A 25,892-nucleotide genomic window follows, 5' to 3' on the forward strand; every position below is an offset into this window, starting at 1 on the left:
TCTAGTTGGTCGGGAAGTTAGTTAAAAATATATTGCAAGATTTGTACCGGACAAAGAACTACCGGACAAATAAGAATACGAGCTAAGAAAAACGTTGTAAAATATAATAACCAGACGAACTTTCGTTGAGATAATATACGTATACTTGATAAAATTTCATTTGATAATAAGCATCATCATCAAAGTCAATTCACTGCTAGATGAATTCATCCCGTAGCTCTTTTCGCCTTTCTCGTACCCTTGTTTTTCGCTACCATGTAATAAAATTCCTTGCATACATATTTTCCATGAATCGACTGCCGATAAAAACCCTACGTGGAGTTTTTACTATGTTCAAGAATCTGGATGACTTTTATCTGGATGATGAATTTAAAAACATTATGCGTCCAAAACTGAAAAGTAATGGTCCAAATACATATCGATGAATACAGATGCTGGAGTATGTCAAGAACCACATGGAGCTGTAGCCTCGGAGATGGATAAGAATTTATAAAGCTGCTACGTTCATCTATTCTGCCTAACCTCGAATTCTCTACAATCTGTACTCTGCAATAGAAATCGCTAGATTGTATCATTATTACTCAGGGGTGATGCACTGTTGGATGAATGCCTTTTTTAGTTTAAGTACTATTAATAACGGCCCTTGTAGTTCAGTGTGTAAGGCGCTGGCCTTTCATCCGGGTGTCGCGAGTTCGATCTTGGTGAAGTTACAATATATTTATGAGATTTTAAATTTACTACTGTTTCACTACACTACTGTCATTGGGCCTCGTGGCCTGTTATAATTAATGAATATATCATATGTTGTATGTCATACTCCAAGGCTACATCCGAAGATATCGCCGACGTAGATAGTGTTGATAACATCAGTTAGTAGTAAGTGACAAAATGTATCTCCAAAGTAAAATATATTATTCTTCCTGTAATAAAAAAGACTTTACAATGATGGTTTCTAGATAATGTTGTAACGCAATAATTATAAAGAGCTACAGAGGATATTAATTTTACTGCACTTTTCATCGTATTTTATGTTTTTCTTGAAAACTTTCTGGAAAGCATTCAGAGAACTTTATACGAACATCAAAGTTGGGTCCTGGAAAAATCTTTTCCTTGCAACAGCATAGTTACTTACAAATGAAAAATTCTTTTTATACTGTCAGTGATGCACAGCCTGTTAACAAAAGGGCAAATTTATCAATTTCTAATCGAAGCACATATTATTTCCAATAACCGATATGTCCACAATTGAATATGTATAGTTGTTTTTTTTAATTTTAGATTCACAAACGGTTGTTTTTTACGCTAGATTCTTTTCCACGTCGATTTGTATTTTAAAGTTAAAACAACATGCCCATTTTTACCATCTTATAAACCCTCAATTATTACAATAAAAATACAAGTAAAATACAAAGTAGGATCTGACCCCTCGCGTGGACCCTTTGTGCTGGGAAAACATGGCCTTGGCCAAATGAACGATAATGGTTCCCGTCTGGTAGATTTTGCCTCAATGAATGGTCTTGTGATTGGTGGTAGTCTTTTCCCTCATAAGACCATCCACAAATATACATGGACATCGCCAGACGGTAATACAAGAAACCAGATCGACCACATTTTGGTCAAAGCGAAATACCGGCATGAACTGCTAGACGTGTGGACATATAGAGGTGCAGACATCCACAGTGACTACGAATTCTTGGTCGGGAAATCCCGTATAGACCTCAAACGAGTCCCAAAACCCAAAAGGACGGTCAGACTCGATGTGGAAAAACTGAAAAGTACCCGTGTGCGTGCAACCTATGAGCTGGAGCTGCAGAAGCGCTTATATGATGCTAGAACTCTCACGTCTTCCATCGACTCGGATCCCTTGGAAAAAAAATGGATATTATTCCGGGATGCTATAATGAGCTCCGCAACTACTGCATTAGGAGAGCGGCATACGCACAGACCGGACTGGATGTCACCTCATACATGGGAGATGATTGAGAAGAGGAAGTTCCTGAAAGAATTGCGAGACAATGGTACATACGACCCACAGCGCAGCGCGAAATACCAGACAATGGACCGCGTGGTAAAGCGTTCTGCCCGCCGCGATAAGCGCCGACGCCTGGATGACCTCATTCGGGATGCGGAATCTGCTGCCTGCAAGAATAATCCAAGTGCTCTCTTCCGCATCACCAAAGCAATTTGCGGTAAGAAACGTCCAGTGGTCACTGCATTACGCAACTCTGACGGAGTGACAGTCACCGAACCTGCAAAGGTCCAGGAGCTATGGCGCCAACATTTCAGTGATGTTCTGAATCGCCCACCTCCATTGCATCCCTTCGATATTCCGTCGGAGATCACCGCCCTCGGAATCACTACTGCATCGGGATTCTGCGAAGATCCTCCGACAACTGCTGAAGTTAAAGAGGCTGTCAAAAGACTGAAGCGCAGGAAAGCTCCTGAAGATGATGGCATCCATGCAGAATTTCTGCTCTGCGGACTGAGCGCTGTATTGCCGTCCTTGTGTGACCTTCTGCACGAGGTGTGGGAAAGGGAGCAGTGCCCCAAAGCCTGGAGGGATGGTACCGTTGTTACTCTGCACAAAAAGGGTAACCCACAAGACTGTAATAATTACAGAGGAATCACTCTCCTCAGCGTTCCCGGGAAGGTGTTGGCGCAGATTCTCCTGTACAGGATTAGAAGTCCCATGCTGGACGTTTTGCGTGCGCAGCAGAGTGGATTTGTCCCGGGGAAGTCCTGCTCAGAGCATATTTCAACTCTCCAAAGCCTTCTGCAACAGTACCAAGAGATGAATATACCTGTCGCCTGCTGCTTCGTGGACTATGAAAAGGCATTTGACAGTCCTCATCGTGAATCTCTGTGGCAAATTCTGCTAGGATATGGTGTCCCACGGAAACTGGTCGCCGTGATAAGTGCTCTCTACACCAATACAGAGTGTCGCGTGAGAGCAGCCGGAACATCCTCTGACCTCTTTGAAATCACGTCAGGATTCAAGCAAGGATGTGTACTTGCGCCCTTTCTTTTTATCATCATGATGGATTTCATAATGCGTAAGACGGTTTGCCCCGACAGTGGGATACGCCTACATCATGATGACACAAGCGATCTATGCGAAGAAAGACTGTGCGACTTGGAGTATGCAGACGACGCAGACGTGTTTGACTCGACGATCGAGAGGTTGGAGGTGACCGTGAACAGGCTAGCCGCGAACTCGATGCGTGTGGGTCTTCATCTGAATGCCGCTAAGACCAAATCCATGTGCAGTGCTGCTTGCATCGACGCCGACACTCCTCTGCGGGTTTCTGGTCTGCCCGTCGAGCTGGTGTCCAGATTCAAGTACTTGGGTGCCACGGTTGCCGATGATGGTGGTATTTCTAGTGAGCTTGGAATCCGCATGGGTGTGGCGGGCTCTGCGTTCAACCAACTTGGAGTCGCATGGAGGTCAAGGCTGTATTCTGTGAGGACCAAATGTCGTTTGTTTAACGCGTGCGTGCTACTTGTGCTCCTGTATGGCTGTGAGACATAGCATCTTACTAAGCTTCAAGAGTCATGGCTTTTGAGCTTTGAGAATCGATGTCTCCGCAGAATCTTAGGGGTACATTGGTACGACCGCGTTACAAATATCCGAGTTCGTGAGCAGACACAACAGCCTTCGGTGATTGAAGTTATCACGAAGAGACGATTCACGTGGCTGGGACATGTATTCCGGATGCCGCCAAAGAGTGCGGCACTTCGTACCCTTGTGGCACAGCCTCAAGGGTTCCGTCGCCGTGGCCGGCCCTCCCTCACCCTGCAGCGATGCTACAAAAGCGACCTACGTGCTGCAGGTCTGACATGGCGGGAGGCACAGGAGTTGGCGATGGACCGAGGGAAGTGGCGCCAACTTGTGCTTGCCCTATGCCCCAATGTTGGGACGTGACAGGGTGAAAGAAGAAGAAGAAGAAGAATTTCCAACTATAGTTCCGAAAGTCAGAGAGACAAGAGTTATAAATAATTACAAGATAAAAAAAACTTTTTAAATACAACGTTTTTAAATTTTCTGTTGAATATATAGTTGATATGAAGTAAATAAAAACAAACAAGCAAACAAACAAATATAGAATACTGAAATGTCATTTTGATATTTCATTTTGATTTCCATAGTAACGCACGTATATATTAATAATTTAGTTGCTATAACCACCCCCTTAGCAACAAATAATAGTCTTTTACTTTTTACGGATTTTTCTAAAATAACTTTCCATACAAAACAGAATTAACTGAAAATGAATTCAATTCTGTTTAAAGATGACTAAAAGTATTAAAACAATGCATTGGCATCGTGTTCTGAGATATTCTAAAAGTTTCAAATGTCTATCTAGTCGGGAAGTTAGTTAAAAATCGATTGCAAGATTTGTACTGGACAAACAACCACCGGACAAACAAGAATACGAGCTAATAAAAACGTTGTGAAATAGAGCAACTTAATAACTTGCCGGTAATAGAATAAAAACTAGGCTTAACGTAAGCCTATCATTACTAATAATGAAGCATTTTAAAACTTCAATTTGGTTACCTATAGAATCATCATAGTTTTAAGTGAAGTAGTGAAGTGAAGTAAAGTTTTACTTGGTATAGTTGTAGTATATGCAAATTTATGTAATAGCAAGGAATTAAGATATTACATAAATTGAGGAATGGACCTCATCGACTACTATGCGTTGCTTGGGAATGAGAAAAATATAACGTCTAGGAGTAGATTCAGTTACGCTAATGGGCATATTTAGGTAGGAATTCCTCTAAACTTGCTTCAAGGGTTCCGACGCATAAGAAAAGAGGTATTGAAAATCACTGGTAAATCATTAGGCCAATCGCACATTGAAAATCGTATCGACTGGGATAATAGTCATCAATCAAAACTGAGCGAAACATGCAATTTTTATACGTGCGTATTGGCACGGCTGTGCGAGGACAGTGACGTCACACGACAAGCCAAAATGAATGACGAAGTGTGACATTTCGGGATTACACCTGCCCTGAACGGGAATGGGACGACTGGACTCCGGACAATTGGACGCCGCACTGTCGTAGACACGTATACAGAACGTAGACGAGGTATTTTAATCAGTTTCTATCTACTACTTAGTAGTTTTAATTCATTTATTTTTAACATAATGTATTCTTTATTGTGGATTGAGAATTACCATGCCTAAGGCTTTATATAAAATAAAAAAACTCTTTTTTCGTTGGAACTTAAACATATGCACGTTTAAATCATTATTTACGTCTGCATATTTACATTCTCACAAACTATTAAATCATAATATAATCATTTAAACATAAATAATAATATTAAATATTTTTTTTCAAAGTACCTATAAGTACCTAACGTCTATTTATTTTCGAATTCCGTGGCGTCCAGTTGTCCCGGTGCCAAATCGTCCTAGACCCCCTGAGAGTATCTTGGGTGAAAATAGTTGCATGTGACTCCATCTGTTTTTTTTTTCAAACTGAAAAGACGCATTCCACCAATATGCAGAGCTTCATTTAGCAACGTGTGTTTTGTGAATAACGATGACGTCACATCGACGTATTCAACATGTTGCAGACGGACGAGTTTAGATCTGCGAGACGACTTAGGTTTTAAAAATTATATATAGTTAAACGTTGATTAGATACGAGTATATTAAATATACACTATAATTATTATAGAATAATATAATATAAAATATACTTAAGTATTTTTAAATGATACTATGTTGCACAGAGTAGAAGTATATCATATAATAATTTTATATTCTCTCAAAGTTTGGACGTGTTAAAATTTCAACTTAAATAATACCCGTGTAAAACAATAATATTATACTGTTAAAAAACATACTTCTCTGATAATAATATTTGTCATCTAATTTATGTAAAAAACATTTTTTTTTCAATATTTCGTGACGCAACAAATAGCATGCTAGGTTATATAAGGCCCGCGGGCGGTGGGTTGTACCCCGCTGGATGTAATTAAAGGTGTTGGTAATATAATACTTATCGAGTTTTTATTATTTATTTTTTCTGAAGTTTAACTTGTCCATAAAGGAAACTTTTATATTAATAAACAAGTTAACAAGCATTTTTCGATGTAACAAATTTTACATTATTTCTTTGCATTATGATACCAGGAAAGAATGTAAAATTTGCGAAATACTCGTAGTCTACGATTTTTTCTCCATTATGTGAGATGTCTCGGCAACTTTCCACATGCATGTTATACACCTAGGTGTTAACACCGAAAATACTTTTCAATATAAAATTTATTCTACTTATAAAATTTTTCAAAAAGCCTTCTACATTTAGCCATAACCATCGTTTGTCGGTCAAATTATACTGAGTAATAAAATCTAATATTAAGTTTCTATGTTTTGTATATAAAAAAAATCGGTGTGTGTACTTATGTACGCGCGTTAGAAGTTATACTTCATTGGCGTAACAAAACAAAAACAAAACTTGTGATAACCTGGATTCTTCGACTAGCTCTTAATTATCTTGTTAAATTACACACTTAAGAAAAAGGACCGCTTATTGGAACGCCGTTGGTTTATTTTTACACACTTTAACTTTAATTACTTAATTTAATTTACTTTAATTACTAAATTATATAATTATGTATCGTTGTTTTTATTTTTAAAGTAACAACTGCCACTGTGACGTTAAATAGTTTGTTTACGTAAGGAATTGCAAATGGCCGACAATAATAAATTCGATGCCTAAGCAACGGAACAATTCTAAACTATTAATATTATACTGTGGCGTAATGGTAATAGTAGTGCGTTTGGCTGATAACCGAACAATCGGTGGTTCGAATCCAATTGAGTACGTTTATTTTTGTGTGAAAAAATAAATTATGTGTTACATGTCACACGCCAAAAATACACTCTGATCTGATTTTCCAAACGCGCCTAAAGAACTATAACTTCAAAAATATCTTTAAGCCTTATGCCTGCTTATCTGAAACGATATACTGGCTAGGGTCCAAGTCTTATGGGATGGTACCAATGACTTTAATATGGACGAATCATCTGGAAAAGAAAATGACACTAACTTTATTGTCGGGTCTGCCGAATGGCATAATCTGTTCTAACGCCATTACAATAAAGGTGATATTGCTATAAATTCCTGATGCTTTTTGCTGGGTCTGCCGGATGGTTCGGTTCGAATGGGTTCGCTCAAATGAACATTGACATTCGAAACACTGCTCTAACGCCATTACAATAAAGGTCATATTTCTATAAATTCCCGATGCGTGATATCGCATAATGGAATTGCGTGACGTCTACCTATACATGCGAATGCGCGAATTTACTTGCTAACTATTGTATTGAGTGCGTCGTCCATTAATAATGTCATTGGATGGTACCGATTAATATCTAGATAATATTATGTTATAATCCTTTGACTTTCAACTCTTCTGTTTCGAGTTTCAATACACTGGTTCAGAGGACACTTTTAATTCAAGGTTCTTTTTTCATTTTATAAACTCTTTTTTAAGCACTTGGGAGCATGGTTGCTATATCAGTCCCGTGCAGCTTCGTTTCGGGACAAAGAAGTGTAGCATTAAAATCATTTCATTTTGACACGTTTACAGCGCCATAGAAGGCGGCCGTATTCGTATATACAAATCGTGGCTGCATATAAATGGCGGGTTGGAGATGGGGTAACTCAAATTACTGTTTTTACACATTACTATTATAATAAAATTCATTCTATCCACCAAAGACGCTTCATTGGTTCCCAATTTTTTGTGTATTTATTTATTAATTATTATTAATATAACAAATAAATAAAATTACAAAGAAAGGTTCATAAATAATATACATCACTCAATAAATCGTTTGTCAATAACAGACTGCTTTTTCAATATTTCATATTAATTACATAGTTTAGCATACATTGACAGATTTTAAAGACTCCATTTTTACATGTAAATTTTTATATTAACAATTTATTAGTTTTTATCTATTTCAAACATATACAAGCAGTTAACAAAATAATACTGTGCAGTGCTTATTATTTCAAAGCTACTTAAAAGTTTATCAATTGAAGGGTTGAAAGTCTATAGGGTCTAAGTGCCAAGAATGTGGAACTGAGATATAACAAAAAAAGGGTAAAACCTTATATTATATACATATGAAAACTTACATTTTTATATTTACAAAGTTACACACTATAATAATATGATAAGTTCATAATATTCTAAAGATAAAATAAACAAAGGAATAATAAAATATTTAAACATGGACAATATTGAAACGTTCTATGTAGAGGGGTATGTAGGGGGCACATAGACCCCGCCCATATTTCAATGTATTTGTGTGATAAAAATGGTAGTTAGGAACTTAGACCCGTCAGAATATCATTAGGCTTGGCATAGATTGTATTGAAGTAATAAACTTGTTATATATTTTTTTGGCGCTTTGATCCTATAGACTTTCAACCCTTATAATGTTAACTAACTAACTTCATCTACAGAATTAATATTATAAGTACTGATTTTTTTTTATTTATTTATTACTTAATTTAGACAAAAACATTTTGTTTTATTTTCCAAATGCCTTTATAGATACTTTGCATTTACCATCGAGGTTTTTTTAACGTCTTTGGCACGCAAACTATTCTAGTTGATACTAAGTTGAAGGAAATTTGACTTATTGAAAACAATTCGTCTATCCGCATCGGTATTGCCAATTTCAATTCTTCCAGGACCTACGAAAGCACCTTGCAAAAACCCTGGAAAATTCTTGGTAGCACAAGGCGATGGTGATTCTGACGAATATTTATCTGTCTGTAACGCACACTCTCGCTTTCTTTATTTGCCAGAAGTGTACACAACTCAGCACACACACATGCACATTGAACACATGTTGACAGGTGGCACTACCACCTGGTATTTTTTCTAGAGCCAAGTTAACTCGACAAAGCACGTATGTCGCATCAGGCCATAGACGAGTTAACTCATGCGTTCTTGTAAACGTCATAACTTCTTAATAAACCGTTTGTGTACATTTTCCAAATAATATTTATCATTTTGGTGTAAAAATATTCACGACAAACCCGAGAAACGTGATGATTTGGTAAGTTTTCACAAATATTTTTCATTCTGTTCCTATTTCATATTTTTTATGGGATTTATTTTATTCTAAAAATAGCTCGCCTACAAAGTGTCCACCTAGTAGTAAAAATTGGCTGGCAGTGAAAAGTTAAATAATGTTAGAATATTATTATTGAAAACACGTAAAAGAAAACTGGACCTAGTAGGATTTTAACTCACATGTTTCACAGTCCATGTAAGTACTATTATCTACTTTCAGCTACTGATCAATAATATATAAGTCATGCAAATTAATTCTAATAACTGTTTTATGGTGACCGGAAAAAACAGAACAGTGACAAAACAGAACACGACAAAACAGAACACGACAAAGCAGAACATGACAAAACAGAACAGTGACAAATGAAATATTAATTTTTGTGGAATCTATTTATTAATTAAATTTTAAACGAAATACATATACTTATATATAAATATTTAATATTTAAAAAAAAAACAATTTTTAAGTGAAATCATCAAGGTATAATACCTATATACTTTCATTTTTTTTTTTACAATACCGTTATTTTAAAAATAATGCTTTTTTTATATATAGAGTATATAAAATTGTACAATGTAATCGCTGCATGTTGGCCATTCGGCATAAATACCTCAATTTATGTTTTACATAATACCTCAATTTATGTCAATTTATGTTGTACCTAGTCACCCAATCATTTTGAACATATTATATTGATTAAGATGAGATATCCCAAGCTTGCCAGCAACACCGAGTTAAGTTTATTTGAGGCTTTCTAGAGATTAGTAATGCGGAAATTAGGTATATAATATGATTTATTATGGCGTATTAATAATCTGTGCTATTAAAAATCTATCAACATAATAGAGATAGGACAATTTCAATATTAAATTTATATTTTTCATGAAAGATCATAGTTATATTTATCGTTGTTCTGTTTTGTCACTGTTTTGTTATTGTTCTGTTATCTACAAACACTCAATTCTCCACAAGCTACGCCGTCTCATTTACGAACTACATCATACCACCCCATGGACTACGGTCGCACTGTGTTTTTTTTTGAGGGGACCAATAGAATATACTAATAAAATATATATGAAATCCGTTCGTGTATGTATACAGCGTACACAGTGATTGAATAGGTTGGTTCAGGTCTATTTTATTGTGTTGAAATTCACAATGGGCGATATCGATTGTAGAGTCATCGAGGGACAATACAAAACAAAAGGCCCGTCTGCAACAAAAGATAAGCAATTTTATCGTTTACTGTATATTGATTATTATATCAACTGACTACCTTACAAAAGATCAACTATATTATTTTTATTATTGGCAGTTTTCTAAATAATATATTTTTTTTAATTTTCTTGGCTCTTTTTTTATTTTTAGTAATCGGGTAAAACTTGTTTATGCTGTCTAGTACAGTGACGTCCTTATGAAACGTTCTGCCCTTAAGCAAACTTAAAATACTACCCTCTTCGGTATTTAGTCTCAAACTACGAGTATTTATTTATTTATAAAAAGAGTATTACGGCATTACAGCTATTGGCCAATGCGCCATAATACTTAATAAATATAAATGTATAAAAATATCTTAATTATAAATAACAATAAAAAGACAGCATGTGTAAATATTAATGAAATATGATAATTTATACAATTATAAATTTAGCCTATTTAATACGTCCACAAACATTATATAGTAATTAACATAATTCTTGATGTATTGACATTGTCTGTATAATAATATATAAAAATCAAAATACTATGTTTTTCGGATTTCCTTTTCCTGATTGGTCCCCACATATAAAAATACAAAGTTAGATTGTTGAAATTACCTTCCTTGCCCATTATCATTTAAAATTTTGACGACAGAAGTTTGCATATAATTTGGATTCAATTTAAAGAATGTTTTTTTGACTTGGTAAGAAGAATTATTTTCATTTTGACATGTTGTATGCCTAAATATAAATATTTTAGTTTTGAAGAATGTAATTATTATTATATTAATACTATCAACCGAGGGAAATTTGAATTTAGATTCTAATAGAATTGCGTTTTGTATTATTCCATTTGAGTCGTTTTTGTGACCCGGGTTTTGCCTTTTGGCATTTTCAGACACTGTGCGCACTCGCTGCGTTCTGACGTTGATGTATTACTCACCATTGATGTGCGCATAGTGCCTGAAGATGTCGAAAGCCGAAACCTGGGTCGCAATAAAACTATTCAAATGGTTAGTACAAAACTAAAATCCAATAAAATTTGTGATTATTATTGTTTTTGTTAAGTAAAATAAAATATTATCGTCTTTGTTAAACCTTGCAAATAAAAGCTATGTCTTTAGACTTTTTTTGTACTTTTAATTTATTAATATTATAGAGCTTATACATGGCCAAACGGTAAGGTGTCGAATTATAATACCATGGAATCCTGGTTCGAATCTTAGGTCTTGTAAATTCATGCGTTGTTTTTCAATGTGTATTCCTAATGGGTTAAGCATGTGGATATCATCCATTCCTCGTTAAAAAATCTGTTGATACAATCTCTACTCCGTCAAGGTCATATTATGATCCTATTAGAATCAAACATGGCGATACGTGTATGTATATGCATTTCAATTACAAGGTAATAAAAAAATATGACTGTCATAAAGATGATAATAATAATTATTATCCTGTATGTGTAAACGCTAATACGAAAACCAGGTATGAAAAACTTTATATCGTCACTGTTCTGGCAGAAGACACTAATTCGAAAAAATGACATATTGAGTTAGTTATACCAAAATGTTCCTTATTTCAAACTTTACCGTCTGGAAACCTTCTTAATAAATAAACAGTCTTTATTTTAAGGTCATCCTTTTTACGATTACTGAAAAAACTCAAATGATAGACCAGTTCAAACATTTTAACAACTTCAAAGTCAAATTACTCAAAACTAGTATTCACCAGATAGCGTGTTCTGCCACAATAGAGACGATATTATGTCGAGCACTGGCCTTGAAATTAAATTTTACCATATAAATGCTAATTTTAATCAATGGCTTTATTAAGAAACAATTAAAGACAAAAATATGGTGTTTTAAGATGTAGTGAAAAAATATTGATAATGACGTAATTATTACTAATTTATTCGTCTTTGTCAATAAATATTTTGAAATTTTATATTTCAATGAAGTCAAAAGAAGAAAATGAAGAAAAAACGAAGTAAAAACAAAATAAATATATTCTTTAATAAAACTTTTATTTCTACGAAAAGAGAGAGTTTGATAAGAATAAAATGAGATAAAAGTGAATAGAAATATCTCGTAAATCTTGTTTTTTCTGATATGCGTTTACTATATTTCACGAAATCAAAAAGATATTTTAAGTAACTCTAATACTTTCCCAAACACGTATCTGCCATTTGAAAATAGTCTTATCCAATCGAAATAAAAGTTACCTGCCATTTAAGTGAATGTTCGCCTTATTTAGTCCCAAGAGCACCTTTGCGCGTCTACCTGTGTACGTATTATGTCGCTTAGTGATTTCTTGCTCTGCTAATAAATGTATTTATTCAATCTTGTCCTTGTAAAACACTTACTCACGTGTAAACGTCGAGACTAGAGAATAGGTTTTTATGGATGCAGTGTGTAACTCCAGTAATTTCTAAACATTTTAAGATTATAATTTATTTATTTCTCTCACTATTAATCATTATCATCGTCATAAGTGGTCAAACAGCCTAGGGCGAGCTTCCTAGCTTCCTCAAAGAACTTCCTCCATCTCCCCTTTCTTATCCAGGTGTCTGCGCAGGGTTTTATAGCATCTTTGTTCATACCATCCAACCACCAAGTTTGGGCCTACCAGATCTACGACCGTCCGGTCAAGCATCCAAAATTCCCTTCGGCGGTTGACCAATTTCCATTCTTACTACATAGCCTGCCCATCGGAGTCTACCAAGTTCATCGAATGTGCCATTTTTACCACGTTTTTAATAGCTCCTATTCTTGTTTGTCCGGTACAGATTTTTTCTTGTGTGTCCAGTACAAGTTTTTTCTTGTTTCTCCAAGATTTGTATTGGACGATTAATGATTTTTAACTGACTTCCCAACCAGCTAGAACTTTGAAACTTTTAGAGTTTATCAGAATACGACAACAATGCATTATTTTAATACTTTTGGCCATCTTTAAGCAGAATTGAATTCATTTTCAGTTAATTCTGTTTTGTATGTTTCGGAAAAAATTCGTTAAAATTAATATTTACTACTCACTATTATTGGTTGCTAAGAGGGTCCTAGCAACTAAATTATTAATATATTATACGTGCGTTACTATGGAAATCAATATGAAATGTCAAAATGACACTTCATTATTCTATAATATTTATTTAGTATTTCTATCAAGTACAAAAAAAAAGTATTTATTAATACATAGAATTGTCAAGTTTATATGATTCAACAGAAAATTTAAAAACGTGGTATATAACAAGTTATTTTTATCGTGTAATTATTCTTCTTCTAGCATGGATTCATATATCCTACGCAGCACTTTTATCGGCGTTCGAAATAGAAATTTTTACGAACCGGAGCGCTCGATATTGTTTCAAAAATATTGACATATTTATTTAATTGTATACAAATAACTGTGTCATTGAACATACATAATTCTGAAAACACTCATGAAAAAATATAGCCTTTATAAAATATAAAAATCTTTTTTGAAAAAAGTAAGACACCCGGCAGTAATCGCACCTGTGTCTCTTGGGTATCATGCCCTGTGCATTACCACTATGCTACGACTGCCATGCTTAATTGCGACACATTGTAACTATTTGCCTTGTTAACACCTGCTCATAACATGAGCGCTCTATAAATTAAATTACGGTAACTCATTATTTAATAATGTATTTTATTGAAAGCAAATTTTAAAAATACATATACTGACACTTAATCACAAAACTGCGTATATATTTAATTCATATCTTGCGTAATAGTTGCTAAATAGAGCAGCCCTGCAGGTCATTCGGTAACAGCCAACTACCGGTTCGCTACGCAACACTACGACGTTAATCTGATTTGAATGCATTATGTGGTTAATTGCATAGCTCAAAACGTTGCTATGTTACAGCTTTCCTAGAATGTCTAAATCCAATACACTGCGAATTCGTCAAAATGTTATTCGTACGTGGCTGAGTAAGTGAAGAAATTTCTCTTCATAATAAATAATTAAAAGAAATAAGCCCTGATGAGCCTAAATGAATTACATAATGACGATCATTATACAATACTTATAGAAGAATGATTTATAAAGTCTGCTAGTCAAGTTTCACGAAAAACACAATTTTAATTCCAATTTATTTATTATCCAAAATAATTGTATGTTGAGAAATGACTAAAAAGAAATTATATTGTAACCTTAAAACAAGAATAATAATAGAGAGAGGATATTTTCGATCGTTTTGGTGCGTACAAATAAATGAAGTAGGTACTACAAAATAAATATACCGCACAATAGAACTTGAATATGGACGAATTTTAATGAAGGGTCGAACCAAGGCCTGATCAAAAACCATGAATGCGAATGAGAAAGCATTCGACACGCTTATATCTCTGCAATATGCGTTAGAGTACGATAGAATTTCTACGGCTAAATTAAATATTTGGTACAGTTCGGTTATGAGGAATAATTTTAATTTAATAATTTTGAAAATACCCGATATACTGGATTATTTGTTAGTTTGGGTTAGTGTAGGCCTCCGAATCCTCGGCTAGCTCCGGGCCTGGAGTGGAGGTACATTCAGATGTAGGAAGAACAGGTAGGCACTTGTTATAGTCCAGTAAAAGAAATTTCACGATATTAAAACAATTTATTAAGTCCCACAATCACATAAAAATAAACAAAAGTTCAAATTACGAAAGTTCAGAACCACAAATTATTATAAGAGAAACTAAGTTATTATGTAGTACTAATTATAGAAATTAATTATTTATTTATTTAAGAATTATTTATTATAAGTTGCGAGCGAGATTGCGCGAGCGCGGGTCACTGTCCGGAAAAGGTTGAGGACCGGGTCCGGTAATGAGAAATGAAAATTATGCGCAAACGGCTAAGTCGCTGACTGACACTTCGCGTAGGTACCGACGTACGAGTATCGACCAATAGGTATTTGTACCCTGGCGAATACCTCTTCCCAAGTCTCAGCGACTTGTGTATAAAAATTCGGATAAAATTACGCCGCTGACCTTCGCAGGTTCAGGGTCGTAAACGAGAGCGAAGACTGATCGATGAAATTAAAAATAGTGGGTTTATATGCAAATCTGGCCGATTTCATCCCTTAGCTCAACGTTTTTCGGGTGACAAAATTAATTAACGGTTTCCTTACGAGAGTGGCGGAAATTGTACAATGACTAATTACCCGCGACATCTACGTAAGGGCCGACTAAGTAAAATTATGGGCGCGAGTCGACGCTCGCCGGTGGGCGGCGTCGCTCACTCGTCACATACGTCCTTCGAGTACCTAGGAGTACTGAGAGCGTGTAATTGATGTAGCAGTACCGCAGTGTTTCTGGGCCAGCCCCACGAAAAACGCACCTACGAAGGCGTGCGAGGCATCGACGGATTCGTGGTTGAATTACCTATCGATACAGCACACCCGTGGTGGCGCTCTTCATGGCTGAGGGAGGGGCGTTCCCGCGGCGGCCGGCTTTACGGGCCCTAGCGGCGCGAAGGTACCTCTCACCCAGAAACAAGAGTACTACAAAGTTAGCCTGGATGATAAGGCGTCATATGCCAGCGGTTAACTTGGCATATTTGTGGCACCAGGCCTTCGACAGCGCATACCAATCCTTCGGCCAACTACCGTTGGGGGGCTCAACTTTGAGGCGCCCCGACGGCCTGAATACCTACTTGACGTTGGTCTAAGAATATGAACTCGGTAGATTGGTAATTTAACTACAAAATAAAAGCTTAATATAAAACAATATCAAGCGGGGAAGTTACTTGATTCTAATATATAAATGTATTGGTCGCGCAATCTTTCCCACATTAACAACTAATATAGCTCGGTGTCGCCACGGGCACATACTTACGACTAGTTGACGGATGTCATTCCGTCAACCAAACATATAGGCAGTAATAATTGCTTAGTACATACTCATACCTAGCCGATCAAAGATTTCCCGCACTTTATTCCAGTACGTGGTCTCCTTGATCGACCAAAATCATTGATCCGATTCTCCCGTCGCGCGTGAGCGTGATGCCGTCATACACGCGAGCGAGAGGGGCTCTGTCACTGCAAAGCGAGCAAATTTGTATCGCGAAATCGATTTCTACACATACGACAGAGACGCCGTCGTATGTGAGAGCAGGAAAGCTGCCAGAATACCGATTCGGAAACGCCGCGCGCGGAATGACCGCGGATATTAATGATCGGAATTGATATGCAAATTAATTACGCGGGATCGTGATTATAATCGGATCGATGATTGCCTAGGTGTTGCTATGCTTTGTGATTGCACATACGTGCAAATGGGAGCCTTCGCAACAGGCCTATGAGCATATGTTAACAATTACTGTGCCGTGTACGTGCGACGCGTAGCGACATCGATCTATATGCCCTTATCATTACGTACATCTTAACTATCTTATATTACATACCATCAACGCCCATCCATAAGTCCCCCTTTATTACTGTTTTAATCCTTTGCCTTACATATGAATATTATATTACAATTTACACTATACATTATCATTAAAAAAAAAACATATTTAATTTAATTACCCTTTACCATATTATATTCGACAATAAAAAAAATTCAATCTTATACTATATTACCTATTACCTATATTTACATGGTCAGTGGCGACCGACTTAACCATCCACAGTTCACTCTGAGAAGCCGTGGGGCCTGTCAGAGCAAACTGCGGGACTTAACATATGAAATGTTTTGTTCAGCTTTGCCAAGGGTCATCATCATTTCATCGGTGGCGCATTGACTACCAGGGTCAGACCGAGCGGCTGGGTGGCACTACTCCTTATGGGAGCGCCCCCCACAGGGGCGGAAAAACCTGTCGGTGACATTAGGTTAGGTTTGGTAAGGTTAAACTAACAAATAATCCAGTATATCGGCTATTTTCAAAATGTGTTTGCCGCTGTATTCCTCATAACCGAACTGTACCAAATATTTTTTTGCAAACGTCGCTGGTAAATATTGATTTCAATGATTACATTCATTTAACAACTGCGAGCGTTGTTGAAATTTATTATTTTTGTGTTAAATATAAAGTCAGTAGTAATTATTTTTAGTTAATTTAGTAGAAAATATATTTATCTATGCTGTGTTTAAATTTGGCATCCGTACTGAGAAGCGACATGATGGTATAACATTTCATAGTTAAATTAATAATAATAAAATTGATGTTCTACTGTAAATTATACGTGAGAAAAGCGGCTTAATTTTGCTGAACAATAGCCACTCTCTTTATATTATTAGTCTGAGGGTCGATCCTATTTGAATTCCAGAATATCTTTTTTCATTGTAAATTCATTTTTTTGTTTTGTTTCATCCACTGTTTTTATAATCATAATATTGTAAAATGGATGATCATAGTTACAAGCCGAATAATCGATAATCTGTACAATCGAGGTCTCAGAGTAAGTCTCAGGTAATCAGAGCAAAGATAAACAACCCTGGCCAAGCAGGGAGGGGTATTGGTGTGCGCAGGGGGTGGCAAAATGCACAGAAATTACATTTTGTAATACCTAACATGCATAACGCCCACGATGGCCGAACGCCTTACGCATCGTCTTATAATTTTGTGAGACCTAGATTAGAATACTGGGTCTGGAAAATAAACGTATTGTTTTTCAATGTGTATTTTTTCAGTCAATCAGTTCAATAGACCTAATAGGTTCTTTTTTCAATTCTTAACTTCCTTCTATAAGCACTAGGGCGTACATTTGTAGCTTTAGTCCCATGCGGCTCCGCCTCGGGATGGAATGAGAACTTTAAATCACTTCTTTCAGACACGTTTCTAGCGTCGTGGAAGGCGGCTATGCATATCCACGGCTGCACATACATGACGGGTAGTGGTGGGGACCTAGGTAGACCTAATAGGTTGAGCAAGTGGCTAACATCCAATTCTCGTAAAAATAATCTGTTAATACAAAACTACCCCTCTGTGGATGACCATATTTTTTCGCTATCGGGGATGGTCAAAAAAATATCTTCAAAAATTAAGTAAACATAACCTAATGTTGAAATATATGAAATACCTACATGTATTGTATACATGCCTACTATGAAAGAATAAATCGAAGCATTGATGCATATTATATTAACATTGGTGTCATATACTTATATAATTACCGACCTTCAACTAAGGACACGCATCACAAATGTATAAAAATATACTTACTGAAAAATATTCTCTCAAAGTTTCCATAAAATGGTTCACTGTCGTATCATAATATACATACAATATTTCGACAAAATGTAATTGATTTATTGTACCTACATATCAAGGATATTAAACCGAGTCATTAAGCTATAATAATGAGGGGCATTATTATACTGAATTTGTTTGATTGATATTTAAAAAATCGCCTGCGGCACAATTTTGTTCATAATATTGACAATCGACAACATAATTTGTCATAATATAAATATTTTGATGATAATAAAATAATGGTTTCAACTATTTTCATTTCTTTTTTTTTATTCGGGGCATGGCCCCCACAAGAGGGAGGCTGACTGGGCTCTAGCCTAGGGGCCCGACGTGGCGTGTCGATCAGATATGTGAGATAAACACACATAACAAAATGTGTTCTAATAGTGAAAAAGTCGGCGGCGCTATTTCACGGAAAGGACTTTTTAAAAATGAGGTTGTAAGATGAAATTTGAGTGTTTTGTGTTGATATTCGACAACTCTATAACTAAAATCGCTAAAAATAAACCGAAACTTTCAACTCTTTTAAATTATATTGAATTGTGCGTCACACATGCCATTAAACTTAGCGATAGATAGGGGGGCCCGCCAAAGATCCTGGCCGGGGAATCCGCTTTAGGATGTGCGGGCCACGATTTGGGGGGCAACCATTCTGGTTGGTACCCGAGCGGCAACTACCCAGTCGACGTTAAACTAAGTTAAACGTAGTTAATTATACGTCTAATTACAAATTGAATTATGTCTTTATAAATCAAAATGTAATACAGAGTTGAAAGTTAGAAAATAAAGGAGTGGAGTCACGATGTTTTTTTTAATTATGATCTTATCTATTCTTTTTATTATCAATGAAATGTGTTATCAAAATTAATAAGCTAAAATTATTATTCAAACTATCATACCATTTTGTATAAACGTCCAAAATGAGCGGTAGTTTACCCGCGGTGAGAATATCCCGACGGCAAAATTGCTTACGAAATCGCCGTTTAGTTTGTATGCAAGAAGAAGCATCTTATTCTCCTACTTTAGTTATTTTTACATTTTCTTTGCATATTAAAGTGGCGAATAAGTAGCGAGTCTGAGAAAATACGTTCCCTGCAATAACCACAAATAGTTCGTTATATGATATTGTATATTAGATAAAAACAAAGGCTGTATAGTATATTATACTACCTACACTATAATAGTATTATAAATAATCAAAGGGGAGATCGCAAGAGATTAATTTTGCGATTAGGGGTGACTTGCAGGCGGTGACGTGTCTATTCAAAGTGTTGCCCTTAAGCTGGCTAAGAATGCGAACACTCATTTCATCATTTTTAGTTAAGAATAATCTGCAAATTTGTTAAGTACCTACATATCAATAATTATATTATTTATTTTCTTACAATTAATTAAACTAGACAAATACACCAAAAATCTTCAAATTGGTATATACACTACAAAGAATTTTAGCATTTCCACAATAAAAAACAAGTTTTCGTACTTCGACCATTCTTTAAGGTTTTAGTTGTTTTCGATTCCATTTTTAGAGAAACTGCTCAGTTCTAAATTGTAATATATACATCTTCTCGGGATTAGCACAATATGTACCTACAATGAATTTCAAGCCTCTTGGTAAACATGGAATAGATGAAAATACATAATATAAAGTTTTTTTTGACCACGTCCGATCCTTACCCTCCAATAAGTGGACGTTTGTATAAAAAGATTTTTGATTTTACGAGAAATGGATATAACCTATGGGGCCAATACTCTGACTCCAAACACACACTGAAAAACAATATGTGTATTTTATAGACTGTATTAGTATATAGATAGATTATAGTATATAGATTATATAGGATTCTAACCTTGGATCGACAGCATTTACCTACTCTCAAACAGTGGTGGTTTTAAATGTGGAGATTTGTGGCGCTGACAGATTTGGAGGCACCCTTATGAAAATATTTCCTGGGTGATAAACCGATATTATATACAATATAAATTACAATGTGTATAACAGTACAATAATAGTTATGTTGTCAGAATTTCTTATGCTTCAATTATTTTTAAACTGATATACTTTATAATGATGTGACAGCATCCCATAATTCATGAAAAATCGCACACTGCTATCAACAGTTGTAATATTATTGTATTCGATATGAAATTTGCCGCCCTTATGCAACGCATGCCCTTTCTGCCGCCACGGGACGTCGCTGATTGCGGGTTTTTGTAATTCTGGGCAATTAATCCATTTAGGCTAGATAATCGACCGCTTGTCACCCTAAGTCAATTTGAGGAGCCCTTCATCCATCAGTAGATTGTATCGGGATACATTATTATTAACCTGTGATTTGAACCCAATTTTCCCATACCGATCAAGTTAAAAATTACTTTCTTCTTGTAACTTTTACACTTTTTTTTTTGAAAATGTCAAAATACCTTGTGACGGCAATATAATATTATATTCACAAACACAAGCCTGTTGTAATTAGGAACGCGAAAAAAGCATTCAAATACAATCACGTATAACGTGACCATACGTCCCATTTTGAACGGAACCGTCCCGTTTTTAAGGTAGCCTATCCCGCTGTCCCCAAGCACAGCTTCGGGACGCTGGAATGTCCCGTTTTCAGAAAGAGAGAAAACCACGGTAACAATTTCAAAAAAAGGCGCGAAAAATCAAATAATCGATAGAAAAACACCGGTAGAGAGGGTCTTTTCTCCTATTTAAGAAAAAACACAGTTGCAAGTAGCAGTTCTTAACGGCGCACATGCTCAGCGTAGGTCAAAATGGAGCTTTTATTGTATTTTCAGAGCATAACCCTGGACATTCCTTAAACGTTGTAGATAATCTATTTATATAATATTGAAGCCTTATTATCTTTTATATTTATTTTAAACATTTGATGACTGCATAAACCTCTCGCTCTAATGTTTTAGAATATAGTCATATTTCAGTACGTCCATGTGTAGTAGTATTACGATTTTTTAGATTTACTAATTTTTAAACGCATTTACAAAACCATTAGTAAAATTAATGTTAACATTATATAGCGACATATTTACGATAAAAAAATATATTTTTTTATAATCTTAGTGATCCCAAAGTTGACAAAAATTAGGCATTTTATTATTCAAAAATGGGCACGATTAACACATTTGAAGATAATTCTAAAGATATTGATTATAAGCCATGTTTTTAACCATTTAAATTTGATAAACATACTACGAATAATGTTTGCATTATAATAATTATTGACCTAAGAATAAGGTAGTATTTTTTTGAAATACGCCATTCCTATTGGCATTTCCCAGTGGCTAAGCTACAACATACGGCCGTAGCCATAAATTGACAAACGATAAATGAATTAGAGAGTAAGATCATGTTAACGCGCGTGTTTGAACATGTACCTAACCGAAGACAAATATTTAAAAAAAAAAACGGTACATGTTCAAACACGCGCATTACCATGATCTTACTCCCGACTTTATTTATCGTTTGTCAATTTATGGCTACGGCCGTATGATGTAGCCTAACCACTGGTAAATGCCAATAAAAATGGCGTATTTCAAAAAAATACTACCTTATTCTTAGATCATCATCAGGGGCGCGACAACCCGGTGTGGGTCCTGGCCTCCTCCAACAGCTCCCTCCACCTGTCCCTATCCAGTGTGGCCGCTTTCCAATTTGGTACCCCCAGAATACGGCAGTCACTGGCAGCTCCATCTAACCAGCGAATCTTTGGCCTCCCTCTTCTTCTACGTCCTATTGGATTGCTGGACATCACTATCTTTGCCGGTTCATTGTCATTCATACGGTGCACATGACCTAGCCATCGCAGTCTCCCAATCTTAATTGATTGAACTGCGCTGCAATCTTCGTACAGTCCGTAGAGCTCAGCATTATATCTTCTCCTCCAATTGGTGCCATCCCTGATCGGTCCATATATTGAGCACTGGCTTTACAAGTGTCTTGTAAAGAGTGCTTTTAGTTCGACGAGATAGTAAGCGGGACTTAAAATGTCTTAACAGACCAAAGTAGCATTTATTCGCAGACATGATTCTCTTGTTGATTTCTTCTGTAATATCATTATGTCGAGTTACAAGAGATCCAAGGTATATGAAACTGTCGACCGTATCAAACCTTATTCTTAGGTCAATAATTATTATAAAACAATCATTATTCGTAGGATGTTTATCACATTTAAATGGCCAAAGGCATAGCTTATAATCAGTATCTTCAGAATTATTTTTAAATGTGTAAATCTTGCCCATTTTTTGAATAATAAAATACCTAATTCTTGTTAAATTTGGGATTACAGAGATTATCAATATAATTTTTTATCGTAAATATTTCACTATAATAGTGTCGACATACATTTTACTAATGGTTTTATAAATTAATAAATATAAAAAAGTCCTGCCAAGAATTTCATTCTTATTTTAAATCAAAACCAAACAATATACTAAACTACTAAAGCGTCAATTACATTGAGCTTTTTTACGAGCTGTTTGTTGGCGAATTTAATAGCAGGCGATTCAGCTACTGCGATTTGATGATTACACACAAAACTTTCCATTCGCTGAGAAGCCACAAGCCAGCGACTATTTTGACAGAGCGTAGTTCGTTTTTTTACCGGGAGGTAGCTACTGCGCTCTACTGCGCAGACGCAGTAGTACCACACGCCGGCGTGTAGCGTGTTAAGTTGACCGGCTTTCAACTTTTCTCGGTAGAGTGTTTACAACCTGCTTATTAGCTTTTTCGATGATTACACTGGGCGACTTTACAGGCAGATTGTAAATTCGCCAACAAACAGCTCGTAAAGAATCTCAATGTAATTGACGCTTTACTTTGTTCTTCAGAAAAATGTGAGACCACATAAATTGTTTATTTTCACGTGTTCATTCATGTGCTTTTCATTATTAAATAAAAACTATGAAGAAATATGCATTTTCTTGAATACATAATATACTATTACCTAAAAAATTGTAATTTCCCGTTTTGAGGGAAAAAAAATAAATGGTCACGTTAATCATGTAGGTATCATAATGACGATATATCCTTCATTTCTGAATTTCGCTGTGCCATTATTATATTATTCTGCGGTCTGCTGTCACGACCATTTTGTAAAATTGGCTTGCTGTCATTGCTTCTGTCACAGTAATTGCCCGGCAGACGTATTTTTGCGGCCATACATCGGGTTCTCCAGCGACATCATCCGGTAACTAATACACAGTTTTGTTCTACCTTCCGGTCTAATTGTATTTTTAAAAATAGATTGAATCTATGACAGTTTGTTAAACCTTAAAATGCACCACATTTCATGTTTGTATCAAACTATACAATACTATTCATTATACAATATTTTTGTGTGACTGAAATTTTATTTAATTAATTTACAGTTCTCCTCAGTAGACAAAGTGCGCTTAGAAAATAGTTAAATTTAAATTTTATTAATCATTCGTACCGCTCTTCATTTATAATAACAAAAAACATTATAGTGATCATTTAATATTCGAACGCAATATTAAATCATTATTATTATTAATTAACAGTGGCATCTATGTATAAAAACTATAACTGTTTTAAACACACTTTATCTACCACAGAGAACTGCAAGTTTTTGAAATAAAATTTCATTAGCAAAAAAAATATAAGGAATAAAAAAGTTTTTTCAGAAAAGCAACAACGTCCATTTATTGATTTAAAAAAAATATATGAATTATTTTCTGCGGTACCTACTTACTACATAATAATAGCATTTAAACAGACCAGGTACAGAAAGTGTCAAAATTCTCATCTATGTAATAATAATTTAGTAACATCCATTCATAACAAATGCAAATATTATGAATTATATCTTGGCAATATTTTCACATTTAATAATTTATGGAATTGAGGGATTATTCAAATTTAAAATTGTTGTTGAAAATCCTTTTATTAACAATTTGATTCAGAATCATAATCAGATAGGAACCCCAAATTAATTTTAGAACATTACGTGGCACGTCAACCCTTAGGTTTTCTGAAGGCAAGCGACCGCTGGACTCTCGACAACGTGGTGTTTTATAGCCATTTGAATTACGATAGCTTCAAGCTTGAAACGGCAGTTTTATAACTATTTCAAAATAAATTACGTCACCTGTGTTGTAGAATGGCAAGAATACATCTTATCAGTTATCGCAGCATATACGATCTCAAACGAACCGCGTGTCATGATTTAGTTGTTGGTCTTAATTCTCGCACTCGCGTTTGTTTTTTATGCCGATTAAAAAATGAATTATGTGACCTAACTTGTTTACTGCCAAATTAAACGCGCTATATGGGCGCAGCACATTTTTGGCACTCGAGCGTAAAGCGCGGTGAGACACGCGCCATCTGGACAAGGTCTTAACAAACCTCTTCGTGAGGCTTCTATGGTCTACATCTACATCCGAAAGCATCTGAGAAAGTGCAAACGAAGCTTAATCAAAAGTAATTTTGAGCAGATGGAAGAAGAAGCAAAACGAAATAAAACTCGATCATTCTTCTCGAAAGTGAGCTTTGAAAAAAGAGGCTTTCAACCTAGCACGCTACAAATCAAAGATCAACAGGGTCAGATAGTGGCAAACAAAGAGCAAGTGCTAAACATATGGAAGTCCCATTTTGAAAACTTGCTTCAACGCTCTGTACCAGATGAACCTTTGGAATTGCCAGAAATCGCGACAGCAGAACCTCTTATACCGCCACCAAATAAGGCAGATTTGATGGGAGCACTGAGTTATTTAAAGAATAACAAATCGGCAGGAAACGATAATATTCCATCGGAGCTTCTCAAGCATGGAGGAGAAACCTTTCTTAGTGCCATGCTTGAGCTACTGCAACAAATATGGGAGGAAGAAAAGATTCCTGAAGAATGGAAAGAATCACTGGTCTGTCCTATCTTCAAGAAGGGGGACAAACTCAACTGTGCAAACTACCGTGGCATCTCTCTTCTTCCTACTGCATACAAAGTTCTGTCGAACATTATTCTCGAAAGAATTCTGCCATATGCCGAAAACATTCTTGGTGACTACTAATGCGGCTTTAGACGAAACCGCAGTACTACCGATCAAATCTTTACACTGCGCCAGATATTTGAAAAGAAATGGGAATACGCCCAAGATGTACACTGTCTCTTTGTAGATTTTAAGACCGCTTATGACTCTATTGATAGAGAAGCTCTCTGGAATATATTGAAAGAATTTGAAATACCGTCAAAACTTATAAATATAATAAAAGTATGCATGGACGGATCCAGAAGTAGAATTCATATGCAGGGTTGTATATCAGAATCTTTTGAGGTGACAACAGGACTAAAACAAGGTGACTCCCTATCACCAATGTTGTTCAACTTAGCTT

At 35.6% G+C, this 25,892-nt stretch overlaps 1 protein-coding gene across 1 annotated transcript; it reads left to right on the top strand.

The window, feature by feature from the left end:
* The first annotated feature begins 1,507 nt into the window (after positions 1-1,507).
* On the top strand, positions 1,508-25,570 carry LOC147071521 (uncharacterized). Its single transcript, XM_085947964.1, has 2 exons — positions 1,508-2,564; positions 25,188-25,570. Exons 1-2 carry the CDS (start codon positions 1,508-1,510, stop codon positions 25,568-25,570), a joined length of 1,440 nt encoding a protein of 479 aa, XP_085804090.1.
* The last annotated feature ends 322 nt before the right edge of the window (positions 25,571-25,892 follow it).

Source organism: Rhyacophila brunnea, unplaced genomic scaffold (genome assembly GCF_057557595.1).
Source record: "Rhyacophila brunnea isolate RB1 unplaced genomic scaffold, BYU_Rbru_1.0 scaffold_20, whole genome shotgun sequence".
NCBI lineage: Eukaryota > Metazoa > Arthropoda > Insecta > Trichoptera > Rhyacophilidae > Rhyacophila > Rhyacophila brunnea.